General features: G+C 51.4%; 1 protein-coding gene across 1 annotated transcript in view; it reads right to left on the bottom strand.

Annotated features, from left to right (window-relative positions):
* The window catches only part of LOC131896390 (maestro heat-like repeat family member 5), an 85,838-nt gene that overhangs the window by 42,103 nt on the left and 29,025 nt on the right, over positions 1-14,710 (bottom strand). Inside the window, exons 7-15 of the mRNA XM_059247010.1 lie at positions 9,692-9,799; positions 9,253-9,369; positions 7,753-7,872; positions 6,743-6,889; positions 6,015-6,137; positions 5,272-5,351; positions 3,995-4,130; positions 2,063-2,158; positions 558-662 (exon numbers count right to left, since the gene is read on the bottom strand). Coding sequence (XP_059102993.1) covers positions 558-662; positions 2,063-2,158; positions 3,995-4,130; positions 5,272-5,351; positions 6,015-6,137; positions 6,743-6,889; positions 7,753-7,872; positions 9,253-9,369; positions 9,692-9,799 — 1,032 coding nt within the window. The remainder of the gene's footprint in view (positions 1-557; positions 663-2,062; positions 2,159-3,994; positions 4,131-5,271; positions 5,352-6,014; positions 6,138-6,742; positions 6,890-7,752; positions 7,873-9,252; positions 9,370-9,691; positions 9,800-14,710) is intronic.

The raw sequence follows: 14,710 nt of genomic DNA, 5'->3' as shown, positions 1-14,710 counted from the left end.
TATCTTTTATGTGTATAAGTGTTTTGCCTGCATGTATATCTGTGTGCCATGTGTGTGCCTGGTGCTGGCAGAGGCCAGAAGAGGGTGCCTGATCCCATGGAACTGGAGTTAGGGAGGACTGTAAGCCACCCTGGGGATGCTGGAAATTCTGCAAGAGCAGCCAGTGCTTTTGACGGCTGAACCACTTCTCCAGACCCCACAGTCATATCGGATCACATTAAAACGTGATTTGTCTTCATTGTGGAGTCTTTTTTTGTAGCTCAATCCCAGAAAATTAAACTTTAAAAAATTTATTTACTCCATTAAAAATAAAAGAACAAAGAGGGGATATTATTTAGACTCCCTTGTCACTGAGTTCAGACAGACAGCAGGATGTTCAGGGTCACCCTGGACTGGAGGCAGGGGTGTAGGTGTTCTTCTAAGCAAGAGGCTCCACCCTTGAAGGCATATGGTTAGGGAGCTGGGGAGGCGAGGAGCTGGGGAGGCGAGGAGCTGGGGAGGTGAGGAGCTGGGGAGGTGAGGAGCTGGGGTGATGGAGCTGGGGCGATGGAGCTTACTTCTAGGCAGCATTTACAGTTCAGGAATTTGAAGAGTATCATGCATCTGTGCACAGCTCGTTGTCTCTCATGAGCCTTCTCTGATGCCAGCCAGACATACAGGTGCTGCAGGGTGGGTGTAGTCAAGTGCTGGGTCAGACCCCCAGAAACGGCCGTCCATGCCCACCCCTCGGGAAGGCTCCTTGGGTTCCACCACTTCCAGGTCCAGCTTTTCTTGTCCCCTGTCAGCCCCTGTCTCTGGAGCCACCCTTCACAATGGTCACTTCCCATGCAGCAGAAATGTCCCCTCCCCCATAAGCTCTCAACCTGCTGTGTGCCGGCTGCCCCTTTCTAGAACTTTCTGCCATGCACGCAAACAGAGGGTCATCGCACAGCTGATGCGCGTTGTGTGGTGGTTGTGTGGTCAGCTGATCTAGACACAGGCTATTGGGAGACAGAGTGACCCAGGAATGGGTGGGGAAACCATTGTGACTCCCACTGGTAGAAGCCATTGCCACTTGGGCACAGTCCTAGATTGGCATGCTGTCTTGTTGCTTGGGGGTTCCCTCGCCTGTGTTCTCCTTCCTGACTTCCACCTGTGCGTCACGGGGCTCGGCGCTCCTGCTTCTGCTCTTGGCTTCTTGATGAGGCCCTGCCCTTGCTTGGCTGAGCCTCACCATAGCCCCTCACCCCCCAGGCTCCAGTGGGCAGAGTTACCTCTACTCTGACCTACTGAGCGGGCTCCTGCCTCTTCTTGGCTCCAGCCTCATCTTATGCATCCTTCTCTTCTCAGGAATGGCTAAGGTTTCCATTCAGGGCTCCTTAGGAACGCCCATTGGCCCTGACCGCTGGCCTGGATGGAGCTGGCCTCTCCACTGGGCCTAGGCCCTGCTACTAGCCCCTCATTGTCTGCTGAGTGGTCTCCCTCCCATGGACACCTAATGGGCAGATGAGGGGGTTTGTGGGATCCATGCCCTTGTGCTGTGGGATGTCCTGTATGCTGTGAATATAGGTTGCTATGATTGACTGATAAATAAAACGCTGATTGGCCAGTAGCCAGGCAGGAAGGATAGCGGGACAAGGAGAGAGGAGAATGCTGGGTGGAAGAAGGCTGAGTCAGGAGTCGCCAGCCACCAACATGTAAGCCACGTGGCAAGGTATAGATTTATAGAAATGGGTTAATTTAAGATATAAGAACTAGATAGCAAGAAGCCTGCCATGGCCATATAGTTTATAAGTAATATGTCTCTGTGTGTTTGCTTGGGTCTGAGCAGCTGTGGAGACTGGCAGGTGGGAGAGATTTGTCCTGACCGTGGGCCAGGCAGGACCAGGAAAACTTCAGCTACACCCTGTGGGGACTTTCTGATCAGGCTGATTGATGTTTTCCTGTCTGCTCCAGATGTTCCAAACCTCTAGGCATGGAAAGCCTACTGGCCAGGTCTCGCTTCCTGTGGAGTACCCTCTTGGGGACTCTCTGGTCAGAGCTGTGTACCCCTGCCCCGTCCCCAGCTGCCTGCAGCCCTCACCGACAACAGGAAGTACAGCTCATTGATGGTGGGGTTCTGCATCATGAAACACTGTAGCATGTGGTCCACCGCCTCCATGGTCTGGCTGTATAATCCCTGTGGAAGGGAGGAGGTCAGCCAGGTCCTGTAGGGACAAGGCCCAAGACTGCGGCAGTATCCAGTGGCACCCACTTTCTGCATGTCCCCAGGCCAGATTCCCGCAACTGACAGAGCTCATTGCCGTATTTGCAAGGGGGCTTGCCATACAGGCATGGAGACCGGCCAGAAAGGCCCTGGGAACCCACCCAGTTGAATTTACCCAAGGGAAAACTCAGTCCCAGCAGGGTTGGCTCCATAGACATGTAGACATGTGACTAGGCCTGACTTGCTCCAGGACTCCAGGAAGTAATGCTGGAGATAATGAGCTCTATTTTCATCCTGAAAATCTCAGTAAATTTTAATTTCATTATTTACTTAGCATGTATGTATATGTGTGTGTGTGCATACATGCGTGCACGCTGCAGCACGTGTGTGGAGATTAGAGGACACCTTTCAGGAGTCTGTTCTCTCTTACTGTGGATTCTGGGATCCAACTCAGGTCATTGGGCTTGAGTGGCAAGTACTTTTGCACACTAGCATCTCATTGGTCCTCTTATTAAAAGTTTTTTTTTTTTTTTTTAAAGAGTCTGGGTATATACCTCTTCCTGGCCCTCCAAACTATATAGCTGATGTGATTTCTGAGGCTCATATAAGGACCCTCAACAACGTTTGCTGCTGGCCTATTTAGGGGTGTGTGTGTGTGTGTGTGTGTGTGTGTGTGTGTGTGTGTGTGTGATAGAATCGGCCAGCCAGACTCTCATGAGGTCATCAGGAACTCAGGCCATTTACTATTTGGTGACCTGGATGACTTCATTTCTTAAGCCGATGTTCCTCCACAGGGGTGACAGGCAACCAGTCCCATGTGGCAGGGCAGGAGACAGATGGAGTGGGATCAATGTTACTGGCTCCCAGTGCTGACACTCAGTCCTTGGTTGCATTTCCTGCAGAGTCAAGGAGTCTTCTAGTCACTTTGTAAGATGTTGAGGCAGATACTCCTCCTCCCCGGTTACCACCTGTCCCACAGTGCTTGTCTGTCCAGATGCAGCCTGGACCCAGCTTCACAGATGTATAATATGAGGAGGGGCCCTGGGGTCGGGTTCAGATATTGGCATTCCCACGGTCGACTTTTTTCTCCTGAGATGTGTACCCGTTGCCCCCCAGTCACTGTGGGAAGGTGGGGAGGGTCCACAGATGGCCTGGTGCCCATGGCACTCACTTTACAAAGCTGTCCTGCCTTTTGCCGCTGTCACATGGGACTGGGACTATGCCTGACAATTTCATGCACCCTCTGGTGGCAGCTATGAGGCATGGCAAGCATCTTTCCGGCAGGGCCAGCTTAGTATTTACAGGTGAGACCTGATAGCGACCCAGGCAGGTAGGTGTGGTGAAATGGAGCCTACCCTGCAAGGACGGTCACTCCATACGTCATCTTAGTGTGACATGACCAATCCCTGCAATATCAGGGAACTCATCCCTTTGAAAGAGTCGTCTTCCTCTCTTCTGTGAATTCCTTGGGTGGCCATGGGGCTTGGAGGGAGGGAAACACAGTGGTGAGTGCCTCTGTGTTTCCTATTCTACATGGATTTTAGGTCAGCAAGGAGACCATGCATATACCATTATGTACAGAGCTCCTGGACAGGCACACACCAGGTAAGCCACCTACCTTAGCACGACCCAAATGATGATAATGGGCCATGCCCCAGGTGGGCAAATGGGGACCCAGAATCTTTAGGCAACTATGCAGGGCCTCCACCATGCCTGAGGAGTGGCCACACCATGTGCCCCACCCTGCCACACACAGAAGACTGAGCCTGACGTCCTGCCTGAGAGTCCCCTGGGCTGTGCAGGCTGTACCTGGATGTTGGGTGGTTCCAGGAAGAGACAGCTGTGCTTCTCCAGGGCATCCAGCAGTGGCAGGGCAAAGATGCTGCGGAAGCAGACGGAGAGGAGCCGGGACTTCCTGTCCACATCCATGGGTGGCCTCAGGGCACTGTTGGGAAGGTGAAGGATCCTGAGGGCCTGGGACCGGGAAGGCAGCGGTCAGGGCTCAGACATCCCCTTGTATCTCTTTCTGACAGTGCAGACCTTACAGCCTTTTGCTTCTCACAGGGATTCCTGTACACATCCACCTCTCCAGTCTACTACTGGTCCGTCAACCCAAGCACGTGCCGGCTGAGGGCCGTTGAAAGTGCCATTCCTGCAGCCAGATACCTGCAGGGCTCCCTGACTCATCCATGCACGACTTTGCTTAACAGTCCCCTTTCAGCCAACTTAAGTCAGCCTCAGATCATGCCCTGGACTCTAGCAAAGCACCAGGCTTATAGGACCACTCTATGCCTCAATACTCTACCAGCTGTCAATCAGCCTCTTTCATGCAGTGCTGGGGCTCCTACACTTCTCTGCTTGGCAAGGATGTTACATTCCTCCCTATCTCACTTCCTGCTCCAGTCTCTTCCGGCACCTGTCCCAGCCCTATGTGTGGTATGCATCCCATTTCCAGGGGCGTGCTTGGAGAACAGGGGTGTTTGTTATTGGCTTCCAGCTGGGTCCTAAGAGACCTGACAGTCCCCAAGCACCCAGGGATCAACAGTGACTGTGCACTGGGTGAGTATGCAGTGAAGGCCAGCAGAGGCGAGGCACCTGGGAATGCAGTTCGAGTGGATGCCCATCCAGCTCCATTTGCCACCCTGCCAAGGGTCATGTGGATTGCCTGCTATAGTCTGAGAGCAGGCAACTCTGATCTCCCTGGTCTAACCTCCTCCCTGATCTGTGGGTGGAGAGATAAACAGGAACCTGCATCCTTGGCTCTGGGGTTCCCGAGCTCTCTGGACCCAGCTTTACTCCTTTTCCCTGGAGCTTGGCTGGGGCTAGACACAGCTCTTTTTTGGCCTCCTTCTAGATGCTTCCTTCCTGGAGTACTTGGAGGAGGAAGTCAGCTCCCTGTGTGGAGTAGCTGTGCTCAGGGTAAATGTTCCAGCCCCCTTCCCGCCCCCTGTGACCTGCGGTGGCTCAGCTCCAAGCTCTGACCAGCGGGGCCTTGATGTGTGACTCGCTTTCACTTTGTCCAGCTAGCATCTCGGGCAGGGAGCTGCTTTTTTGGGCCAAGGCAGTCCCCATAGGCTGTAACCTACCAAAGGCTGGCGACAATGTGGATGGCCTGCTGGCGGATGCTGGTGAGCAGTGTGTCTTGCGGCTCTTTCTCCATTAGTGTCTGTAAGGCCACAGGAGAAGGTGCAGAGGTTCGGGCCTAGCTGACTCCACCTCTAAAACCAAATCTTAGCCCTACCTCAGAATTTCAGCACACTAGGCAGCTCGGGCAATGATGCTGTCTGTCTTTATCCACCTGGTAGTGAGACCTGGTCCCCCCTTAGAGAGCCAGCGTGGCCTCTAGAATTGGACAGCCCAGGTTTGAGTCCTAGCTGCCTGTCCCTCCCGGGACTAGCTCCAGGTTGCTCCGACTCTTGCTTCCTTCGAAATTATTCCACTTTGCTGTTGGGTCCCAGGCATGGGACAGGAGCCAGCCTGTCTTAATCAATGCCCTTTGACCCTGACACTACTGCCCAGTCTTTTGTGCATTTCCCACTGTCCCAAAGGATCTATTTAGGAAGCCAAGATCCTAAGTGATGGGTCTGGGACCCGAGCCAAGAAAGCATGCAGAATGGAGTGTGCTAGCCTTTCTGGGCCTCAGTGGCATTGGCTGCAATGTGGGCATACCTGGTCTGCTGAGGGTCCCAGCAAGACGCAAGTAACCTGGGGGACATGGAGTATTTCCAGATGGGCTGAGGGAGGGGGCTCCCTATGCCTGGAGAAGCTGCTGGTCTGAGGGAGGGGCTCTGCCTAGGAGGGCTACCCATGCCCAGGGGCTGGCACGTACCGTCAGGCATTCCAGGAGCTCGCTAGTCTGGGAGAACTCGTAGCTGTGGGCACCTTCACTCCGGCTGATGGCCCCCACCAGCATCATGATGGCCGTAAGGAAGCTCTGTTTCAGGGTCTCATCCTGTGTAGGTCAGGCCCCAGGGCACAGATAAGGCTGAGAGCCCAGGAGCTTATGGGAGAGAGCAAGAAGGGAGGCCAAGGCCACCATCTCCAGGTGCAGCTGGGTCAGGGTGAGAGGGATGTGGCAGAGACGACTGGGCTGGGAGCTCACGAGTGGGGTTTACTTTAGGAAGGGGCACAGGCTCTTGTTTTAAACACGTGAATTCTGTGAGCCTGGTCAAAACATGAGAGAGGGGCCTGTGAGGGTTTCTGGAGTGGCGGCTACAGCCTTGATGTGGTAAGGCTTGTTGCTGGCCCTTGCAACACCCTGGGCTGCGCTGCTCCTTAAGAGGCAGGCATAACCCTGGCCTCTCCGTATCCAACCCCCTCCCCAAGGGACAATCCAGCATTTGCTTTGTAAGAGCGTGTGTGTGTGTGTGTGTGTGTGTGTGTGTGTGTGTGTGTGTGTGTGATTCCAGGAGTTGGGGGCAGTGGGGAGGTGGGCATAGGTCAAAGGTGGCCTTGGGCCTCTCTGATTCTGCAACTGGGGCAGGGCAGAGCTGGAATCCCGGCTCTGCCACCGGGGAGGTGCAGGACTGGGGTGATGGTGAGTAGGGCAACCTGTACCCAGGAGCTGAAGCGGAAGTAGAAGATCATCCTGGACAAGATGTTGTCCACCCACGGCAGGATGTGGCTCTTGGCCTTGGCGGCCATCTGGCCGTAGGAGAGGAGGATGGTGCTGCCAGCCCATTTCCACCGAAGATCCTCGAGGCTCTGGCCGTGGGGCCGGGTAGGGGTGGATTCGGTGTCAGGCCTTGCCCAGTCTACTTGGGGAGTGGTAAGAGGGGCATACCCTGATCCCAGCAAGGTGGGAGGGGGGGGTGTCTAGAGGGTCTTGGTTCACCAAATGAGAACCAGATGAGAAGTGAAAACGGCTTTTTAGGGGGTTGGACTGATTTTACTGAGACACCTGGTTCTATTGGAACTGGAAGAGTTGGGGTGTCTCCTGTGATGGCCCTTTCCCCACCACCTGACACCCCCTTTCTTACTGTATGAGACAGAATCTGGCACACCATACCCTTGTGGGTTTCTGGGGGCCTGGAAATATCATGCTTCTATCCAGAGAGACAGTCATGGGCCAAACGGAATTTCCTGCTTGGGTGTGGCCCAGAGTCACCTCTCCCCTCAGATGTCACCAGAGTACTAGCATGGTGATATTATTTATCAGTGCCAGGTACCCTCTGAGAGTCTGAGGCATGCACCTCGGTTCTGCCACTCGCCAGATGCGAAGACCCGTCGGAGGCCCCTGGCCTTCCCTCTAGGTTGCAGGGTTAACCATGAGCAGACCTGCAAGAGCGTCCAGAGGCCTCCCCCACCAAGGAATCCCAGTGGCAAGGTTCCCAGGCACTGTGTCTTCCAAGGGGGATCATGTAGGGTGAGTAAAATGGCAGAAGCATGGAGTCCCCTCCAGTGTCCACAAGCAGCTCTCAGGCCAAGTGTCTCACTTTTCAAATAAATCCTTGCCTCAGTGACAACCATAACCCTACAGTAGTTATTATGCTTCCCTTCGGGCCTGTGTGGGATTTGATGTCCCTCCCGCCCCTTGCCCCAAACCCCCAGGAGCCCTGAGTTGATACCTTCAGAGACAAGTTCTGCAGGCTCCACTTGATGGGTGTGCTCCTTCCAAACTGTTCTAGGATGGCCCAGGCGTCATCCAAGTGGCGTACTGCAACCAGCCCCACTGTGAGAGCAATGCCCTGTGGGCGGAGTCCCCTGAGTCTGGGACCTGGACTCAGTGCCTCCCCAGCCCACCAGCAGGGGGCAGGGACTCACACACATTTTTAGGATGCACAACTCAGAGCTGAGACACCACCCATGAGGTGTCTCTTGTGGAGTCTGGTGGGTAGAGTTGTGGAGGAAAGAGGTAGAGAGGAAGCCTTTGGGGTTGGGTGTCTCTCATGCCAGCTCTGAGCAGACATGCTCAGGAGTAGGAATGAAGATATGTACGAGAAGACAGGGATGAGATTACGGTTTGTGACAGAGTCAGTTCATGCTGTGATCAGGGCTCAGGGTTGAGGGCTCAGGACTCAGGGTGTGACCAGGATCAGGATCTAGTTGTGTGATGAGGGCCAGAGATCAGGATGTGACCAAGATGAAGGCTCAGCATGTGACTAGGATTAGAGTCTGTGACCATGATCTGGGCTTAGTATATGACAAGGATCAGGCCTCAGTGTGTGTTCATGGTCAGGTCTCGGATTGTGAGCAGCACCAGGGCTCAGTATGTGACCAGGATGAGGCCTCTGACAGTATGATTAAGATTGGAGCCCATGAATAGGATCAGGGGCTCAGCATGTAGCCAGGATGAGGGCTTAGGTTGTGACTAGCATCAGGACTCAGAGTATGACTGGAATGAAAACCCACTGTATGAGAATTATAAAGGATCAGTGTATAACCAGGATGGGGACTCAGTATGTGACCCGACTCAGGAGAACTCAGTGTATGACCAGGGTCAGGACTTCATATGTGACAGGATTAAAGTTCAGTGTGTGATGGGGATCAGGGGTCTGTCTATGATAGGATCAAGGTTCAGTGTGTGATGAGGATAGGAGCTTAGTGTGTGAACAGGACCAACGATCAGTGTGTGATGATCACAGTTCAAAGTGAAACCAAGTTGAGGGCTCATTTTGTGGCTAGGGACAAGGCTGAGTATGACCAGGGTCTGGGCTCAGTGCGGACAGGATCAAGGTTCAGTGTGTGACGAGGATCAGGGCTCAGTGTGTGATGGAGATCAGGGATCAGTAGGTGACCGGCGCAAGTCACTTTATGACCAGGATTAGGGCTCAGTATGTGACCATGTTCAAATCTGTGGTTTGGGCTATGCAGTTAGAAGATCAAAAGAGACTGGGCCCTCATCTCCCCCCCGCTGCTTGGGCCCTCCCCTCCCCTCCCCCGGGGCCTCCCCTCCCCCTCCCCCTGCTCCCCCCCCCCCTTGGGTCCTCCCCTCCCATCCCTCCCCTCCCCTGGGCCCTCCCCTCCCCCTGCTTGGGTCCTCACCTCCCATCCCTCCCCTCCCCCGGCCCCCCCCTCCTGCTTGGGTCTTCACCTCCCATCCCCCCCCTCGCCCCCCCCATCCTCACCTCCCTTTGCTTAGGCCACTGGTGAGAGGTTTCCAAGAGGTTTCTGAGGTGTGTCCTGATGCTGCTGCTGTCCTCCTCAGCTTGAAGGATTAGCCCATAGTAGGTGAACAGGAAGGCCTGGTGGGTTTCAACATCCTGTCCTGAGCGGGACCCAGGGACCCACCTGCCTTGAGCTCCTATAGCCAGCTTCCCTGAATTTCTTGACCCTACGGCTTCCCTCCCCCATCTTGCCCCAGGGTGGCCTTAAACCCCAGCCTGAGGTGAGGGAGGGAGACACTTCTAGGCCAGTTGCCCAGGCTTAGCTCCTGCTCCCTTTAGCCCCACCAATTTCTTTCACGGTCTCCCCCAACCCCCCCCCCCCCCCCGTATCCTATGACAGAATCCATGGGCCTGTGTGGTGAACAGGCTGGGGGGGGGGGCCTGGGCGCAGTAGGCCTACCTTCTCTGGGGTGTGCTCTTGCTGCGTCCGGCTAGACTTGGTAAGGCTCCACAGCAATTCCTTGGACCACACATCTGTGTTCAGGAACGGCACCGACTTTCTGGCCATCTGTGAGCAGGTGGGGCAGGCAGGGATGGAGGCACTCCCTTCAACCCCCAGCCAGAGAGCCCTGACTCCAACCCCCCCAACCCCCTATCCCCCGGGTTTCCAGGGCTCAGCTCTTTCGCTTATTGGATGGACCTCAGAGACGGGGAACACATTCTTCAAGGTACCCCCAGATGTGTACAGGATACCCACAAGCCTGGGAGGCTGTATTCCCAGCATGAGCTGAGGGCTCAGACCAGATGTGTCAGTGAAAGTGGCCCTGAGACAGGGTGGGCATCACAGGCAGGACTGTTCCATCTGAAGTGTGTTCCCAGTGCCTGGCAGGGTGGCAGCCTGTGGTAGGTGCTCCACTATTTCTTAGTGACATGAGCGTTTAAGAATAAATGCAACGTCTTTCTAGGTACAGGATTCTGGGAGTCCCCACCCTAACTCAGTAAGTAGGTTGGCTGTAATGATGGGATCTTCATTTCCAGTGTTCCCAGATTCCACAAGTCAACAAGTCTGAGGTTTTTGTTTCCAACATTCTTCTGGTGTTAGGGACATCCTCTTAACCTCCCCCCCCCCAGTCTTAGAAAATATTGATAAATGTTCAAAGAAGTTTGTTCAATAAACATAAATGAAGTTGAAAGATACCATTGAGAATAAGATGTTCCTTTCCTCTCTTTTGGAATGGTAATGTATATTCTGTGCCGTTGTATGTTGGGACTCTGTAATTTGCTTTTTGATTTCACAAAGGTTACAAGTAAGAGATTGCCTTGAGTCTCAGAAGAGACTTTGAACTTTAGACTTTTCGACAGTATTGAGACTGTGAAAAGCTATGGAGTCTTTTGGAGTTGGATTACATTCATTTTGCATTACGATATGGCTACAAGCCTGTGGGGACCAGGGAGTGGAATGTGGTGGTTTGAATGATAATTGTCCCCATAGGCTCATGTATGTGAATGCTTGGTCCCCAGTTGGTGGAACTATTTAGGAAGGATTAGGAGGTATAGCTTTTTTGGAGGAGGTGTGTCTCTGGGGATGGGCCCACACCATTTCCAGTTTTCTCTCTTCTGTCTCCTGTTTGGGGACCAGATGTAAGCTTTCAGCTACGGCTCCAGGGCCATGTGTGCCTGCCTGCTGCCATGTACCCCGCCATGATGGTCATGGACCTTCTGAAACTGCACGCTGACCCTCAAATACATGCTTCCCTTTATATGTTGCCTTGGTCATAGTGTCTCTTCACAGCAACTGGAAAGTAACTATGACAACCCACTTGAAAATGACAAAGGGAATGACATAGGATGAAGGTGGCATAAACCCAACCTGTCGGATAGTTAAGAAGTGGAAAGTGGAGGCTGAGGCTGTGGCTCAGTGGCTAAGGGAGCTTGCTGGGCAAGCTTGAGGACCTGAGTTTGAATCCTCAGCACCCACATCAAAACACAAAACAAACCACAACAACACAAACAAACAAACAAACCAGGCACTGCTGCATGTGTCTGTATTCCTAGCACTGGCGGTCGGGGGAGTGAAACCAGGGGGATTCTGGGAGCTCGCTAGTCAGCCAGGCTTGCCGAAACGGTGAGTTTCGGGTTCAGTTAGAGAGCCTCAAGACAGCGAGGCAGAAAGCAATAGAGAAAGAGACCTGATGTCCAGATGGGCGTGCACACACACACACACACACACACACACACACACACACACTCATGTAATGCTCCACACATCTCCCCCAAGTAAATAGATAATGATTATTAAAGAAATGGAAATAAGTAATACATAACTTGGGCCAAGACTGCATAAAGACTGGATGTATAATGTCATTTCCATCAACTGTGGACCATAGACAATCTGGTCCTGTTAAGTTAAATGGATCTGGGAGATTTCTATCGCCTGTGTTGTAGTGTCTTTGCTCACATGTTTTTTTTGTGGTAATGTGGCGAGACGCTGGTGGGAACAGGCTTATGTGCCACCAGACCTGTCAAACCTGACACACACAATTATGGTGAGCTGTGTAGTCCTTGATCATGATAAATGACTCTGTTGCTGGCGTATGCATCCACTCCTTTGATCATTATTGGAGTATACTTATTGCTTATAAAAGAAGTCGCTGTACAAGCGTCAGCAGGCAGCAGCCCCATACGGCTTGGGAGTACCGTCTCTTACCTTCACCAAGACCCTGTGTGCACAGCACTGAGAATGCCTAACAGATCTGTAACTGAAAGGAAGCATTCTTTGGTGGCGGGGTGACTGAATTGACAGCTTTTTGTGTATGTATGTGTGAAAATTTTGGCAACAGCAGTTAAAAAAAAAAAAACAATATTGACATCAATTAAAACCTAAAATACATTTGTCCAAGCAACTAAACTTTTAGGAATTTATCCCAAAGAAGTCCTAGAGACACTGTGAACCCAAAGGGGACTGTCTTGCAGGGCAGAAGACTAACTTAGAGCTCCCCCTGTAGGTAGGAATGTCTGTGTCATCCCTAGCCTTACTTGGTTCGCCCATTACTGAGATGGCAATTGCTCTCCACAGATGGCAGAATCTGATTAAAGCCTGCTTGTCTGGCCTGGGCCCTGCTCTTGGTCCTCTCCCTGCCTTCTAGGATACAGAACAGATGCCAGCTCAATCCCAGAGCACTATGACTGCTGGGAAGCCTCCAGGTTACCCAGAAGCAGGTGTGTGTGTGTGTGTGTGTGTGTGAGTGTGTGTGTGTGTGTATGTGTGTGTGTGTGTGTGTATATGTGTTCCTGCCTTGTCTCCCACTCCTTCTGTCTGCTCACTGTGCTAGTACCAGAGCCTCTTGTCTGCAATGCAAACTTCAAAACTCAGAAAATTAGACGTTTTCCTCCCTACAGCTCTGCAGTCTCCTCAGTGTATGGCCCAGCCTGACCCAAGTGGATGTGGCATGGGTTATGGGATTTGTGCATACCGGACTGTCTCGGCAGCAGAGGCATTGTTGATGTTTCGCTCTGTGAGTGTGCTATACACTTGGTTCAGAGCAGCCAAGGCAGGCACCATTGCACTTAGAAAAAAACTAAATATTTGAACTGTTGAAGCCTATTTATTGCCAATTAATATATATGGACCATATAATATAGATATGTAATATATTATGTAATATAGAATATGTGCAACATATATTACATGTGTACACATATAGATGTGTAACATATATATTACACATGTTGCACACACATATCACACATAAACACACACGAATATATATGGATCGGAGAGACTGCTTAGTGGTTAAGAGCACTGGCTGCTCTTCCAGAAGAACTGGGTTCAGTTCCCAGCACCCACATAGTGGCTCACAACCATCTGTCACTCCAGTTCCAGGGAATCAATTGCCATTTTCTGGTCTCTGAAGATACCACACACATGGCATACACAAACATACATGAAGGCTGAACACCCATATCCACAAAATAAAAATAAATTAAAAAATATATTTAATTCATGGTGATGATAAATCAGTGGAATTTCTGGTGTTGTATGTATTTATAGTCTTTCGCTGTGTGCTTCTGTGTATCTGATTTTTTTTTTTACTAAGTGTGAGTATTTCTGAGATCCATCCATGCTGCTGCCTGCACCAGAACTTCATTTTTTTTTTTAAAGTAGAATTTGGTTGTTTTTGATTGTTTTGAGTTTAGGAGGGTTCTCCTTGTCTGGCTTCCTAAGGTGGACACTGAGTCATGGGTTCAGATCTCTAGCTGGAGACATGGCTCTGTCAGCCCTAGGTGTCTCCAGTTTGAGGCTGGAGCAAGATGGCTGCTGTGCACTTTTTGTAGGCATGTGCGGGCTCCGCAGAACTGCACAGGATTCCTCCCAGTAGAACTGGGAGTTTTCTTTGCTGGAAACAAAACTCGGGGGTGGGGGGAAACCTGAACAAGCCACCCAATGTCCCGAATAGATGCCCCGCCCCCACACCTGCTTAGTCACTGTCAGCTGACTGTGGTGATACCTAACATGCCTTGGGATGAAGTGTGACCCAGTCGCCTCTCCCCAAGCCGGGTTGGTGGAGTTCAGACCTGCTTTCCTGTGTCCACTTGCTAGGCAGCCAATGAATAAGTTCTTTACTCTTCTACAAGCATGTCCTTTCAGTGGCTGGCCTGCTTGCTGCAGAGCTGGCAAAACAGGCTTGGCTTGGAGCAGGAAGATTCCACATAGATTCTCATTTCTTTAGTAGACGCAGGACTACTGAGACCTTCTGTTTCTTCTTGTTCCAGTTCTGATAATCTGTGTTTTGCAGGGAATCCTTTCATACGTAATGTGTTTGTGCTGTTGTTAATTATTCTTTGCTGAAAGTGACGTTTCCCCCTCTTAACCAGTCTAGTGACCTTTCCCAGGAACTTGCTTTTCTTTTTTTGTACTTGCTAGGTAGACCAGGCTGGCCTCATGCATAGGGCGTTCCTCCTGCCTCTGCATTCTGAGTGAATTTTTTTCTCTTCCTTCTGTTGATTTTGGGTTTAGTTTGCTAGTTTGCTATCTCTTGGTAGCTTCCAACCGTGAAGTTTTATACCCTTTCTAATATAAAAAGCGTTTTGTTGCCGGGCGGTGGTGCCTGCACGCCTTTAATCCCAGCATTCGGGAGGCAGAGCCAGGCAGATCTCTGTGAGTTCGAGGCCAGCCTGGTCTCCAAAGTGAGTTCCAGGAAAGGCACAAAGCTACACAGAGAAACCCTGTCTCGAAAAACGAAAAAAAAAAAAAAAAAAAAAAAAAAAGAAAAAAAAAAGCGTTTTGTACCTCAGGATGTTCAAATGTGTTTTCATTAACACTCAAAAATATTTTCTAATTTAATTTTCCTTCAGATGTCTTTCCCCTACGTTTTACTGAGAAGTGAGTTGTTGTTTAATCTCCAAGCATTTGGAATGTTTTCAGTTATGTTTTAACACTGACCTCTAGTTTATGTTTTGGTCATAGAAAGTCTTGTTT

Source organism: Peromyscus eremicus, chromosome 20, assembly GCF_949786415.1.
Source record: "Peromyscus eremicus chromosome 20, PerEre_H2_v1, whole genome shotgun sequence".
NCBI lineage: Eukaryota > Metazoa > Chordata > Mammalia > Rodentia > Cricetidae > Peromyscus > Peromyscus eremicus.
The sequence above is the reverse complement of the archived record's forward strand: the minus strand, read 5'-3'. Positions and strand labels throughout refer to the sequence as shown.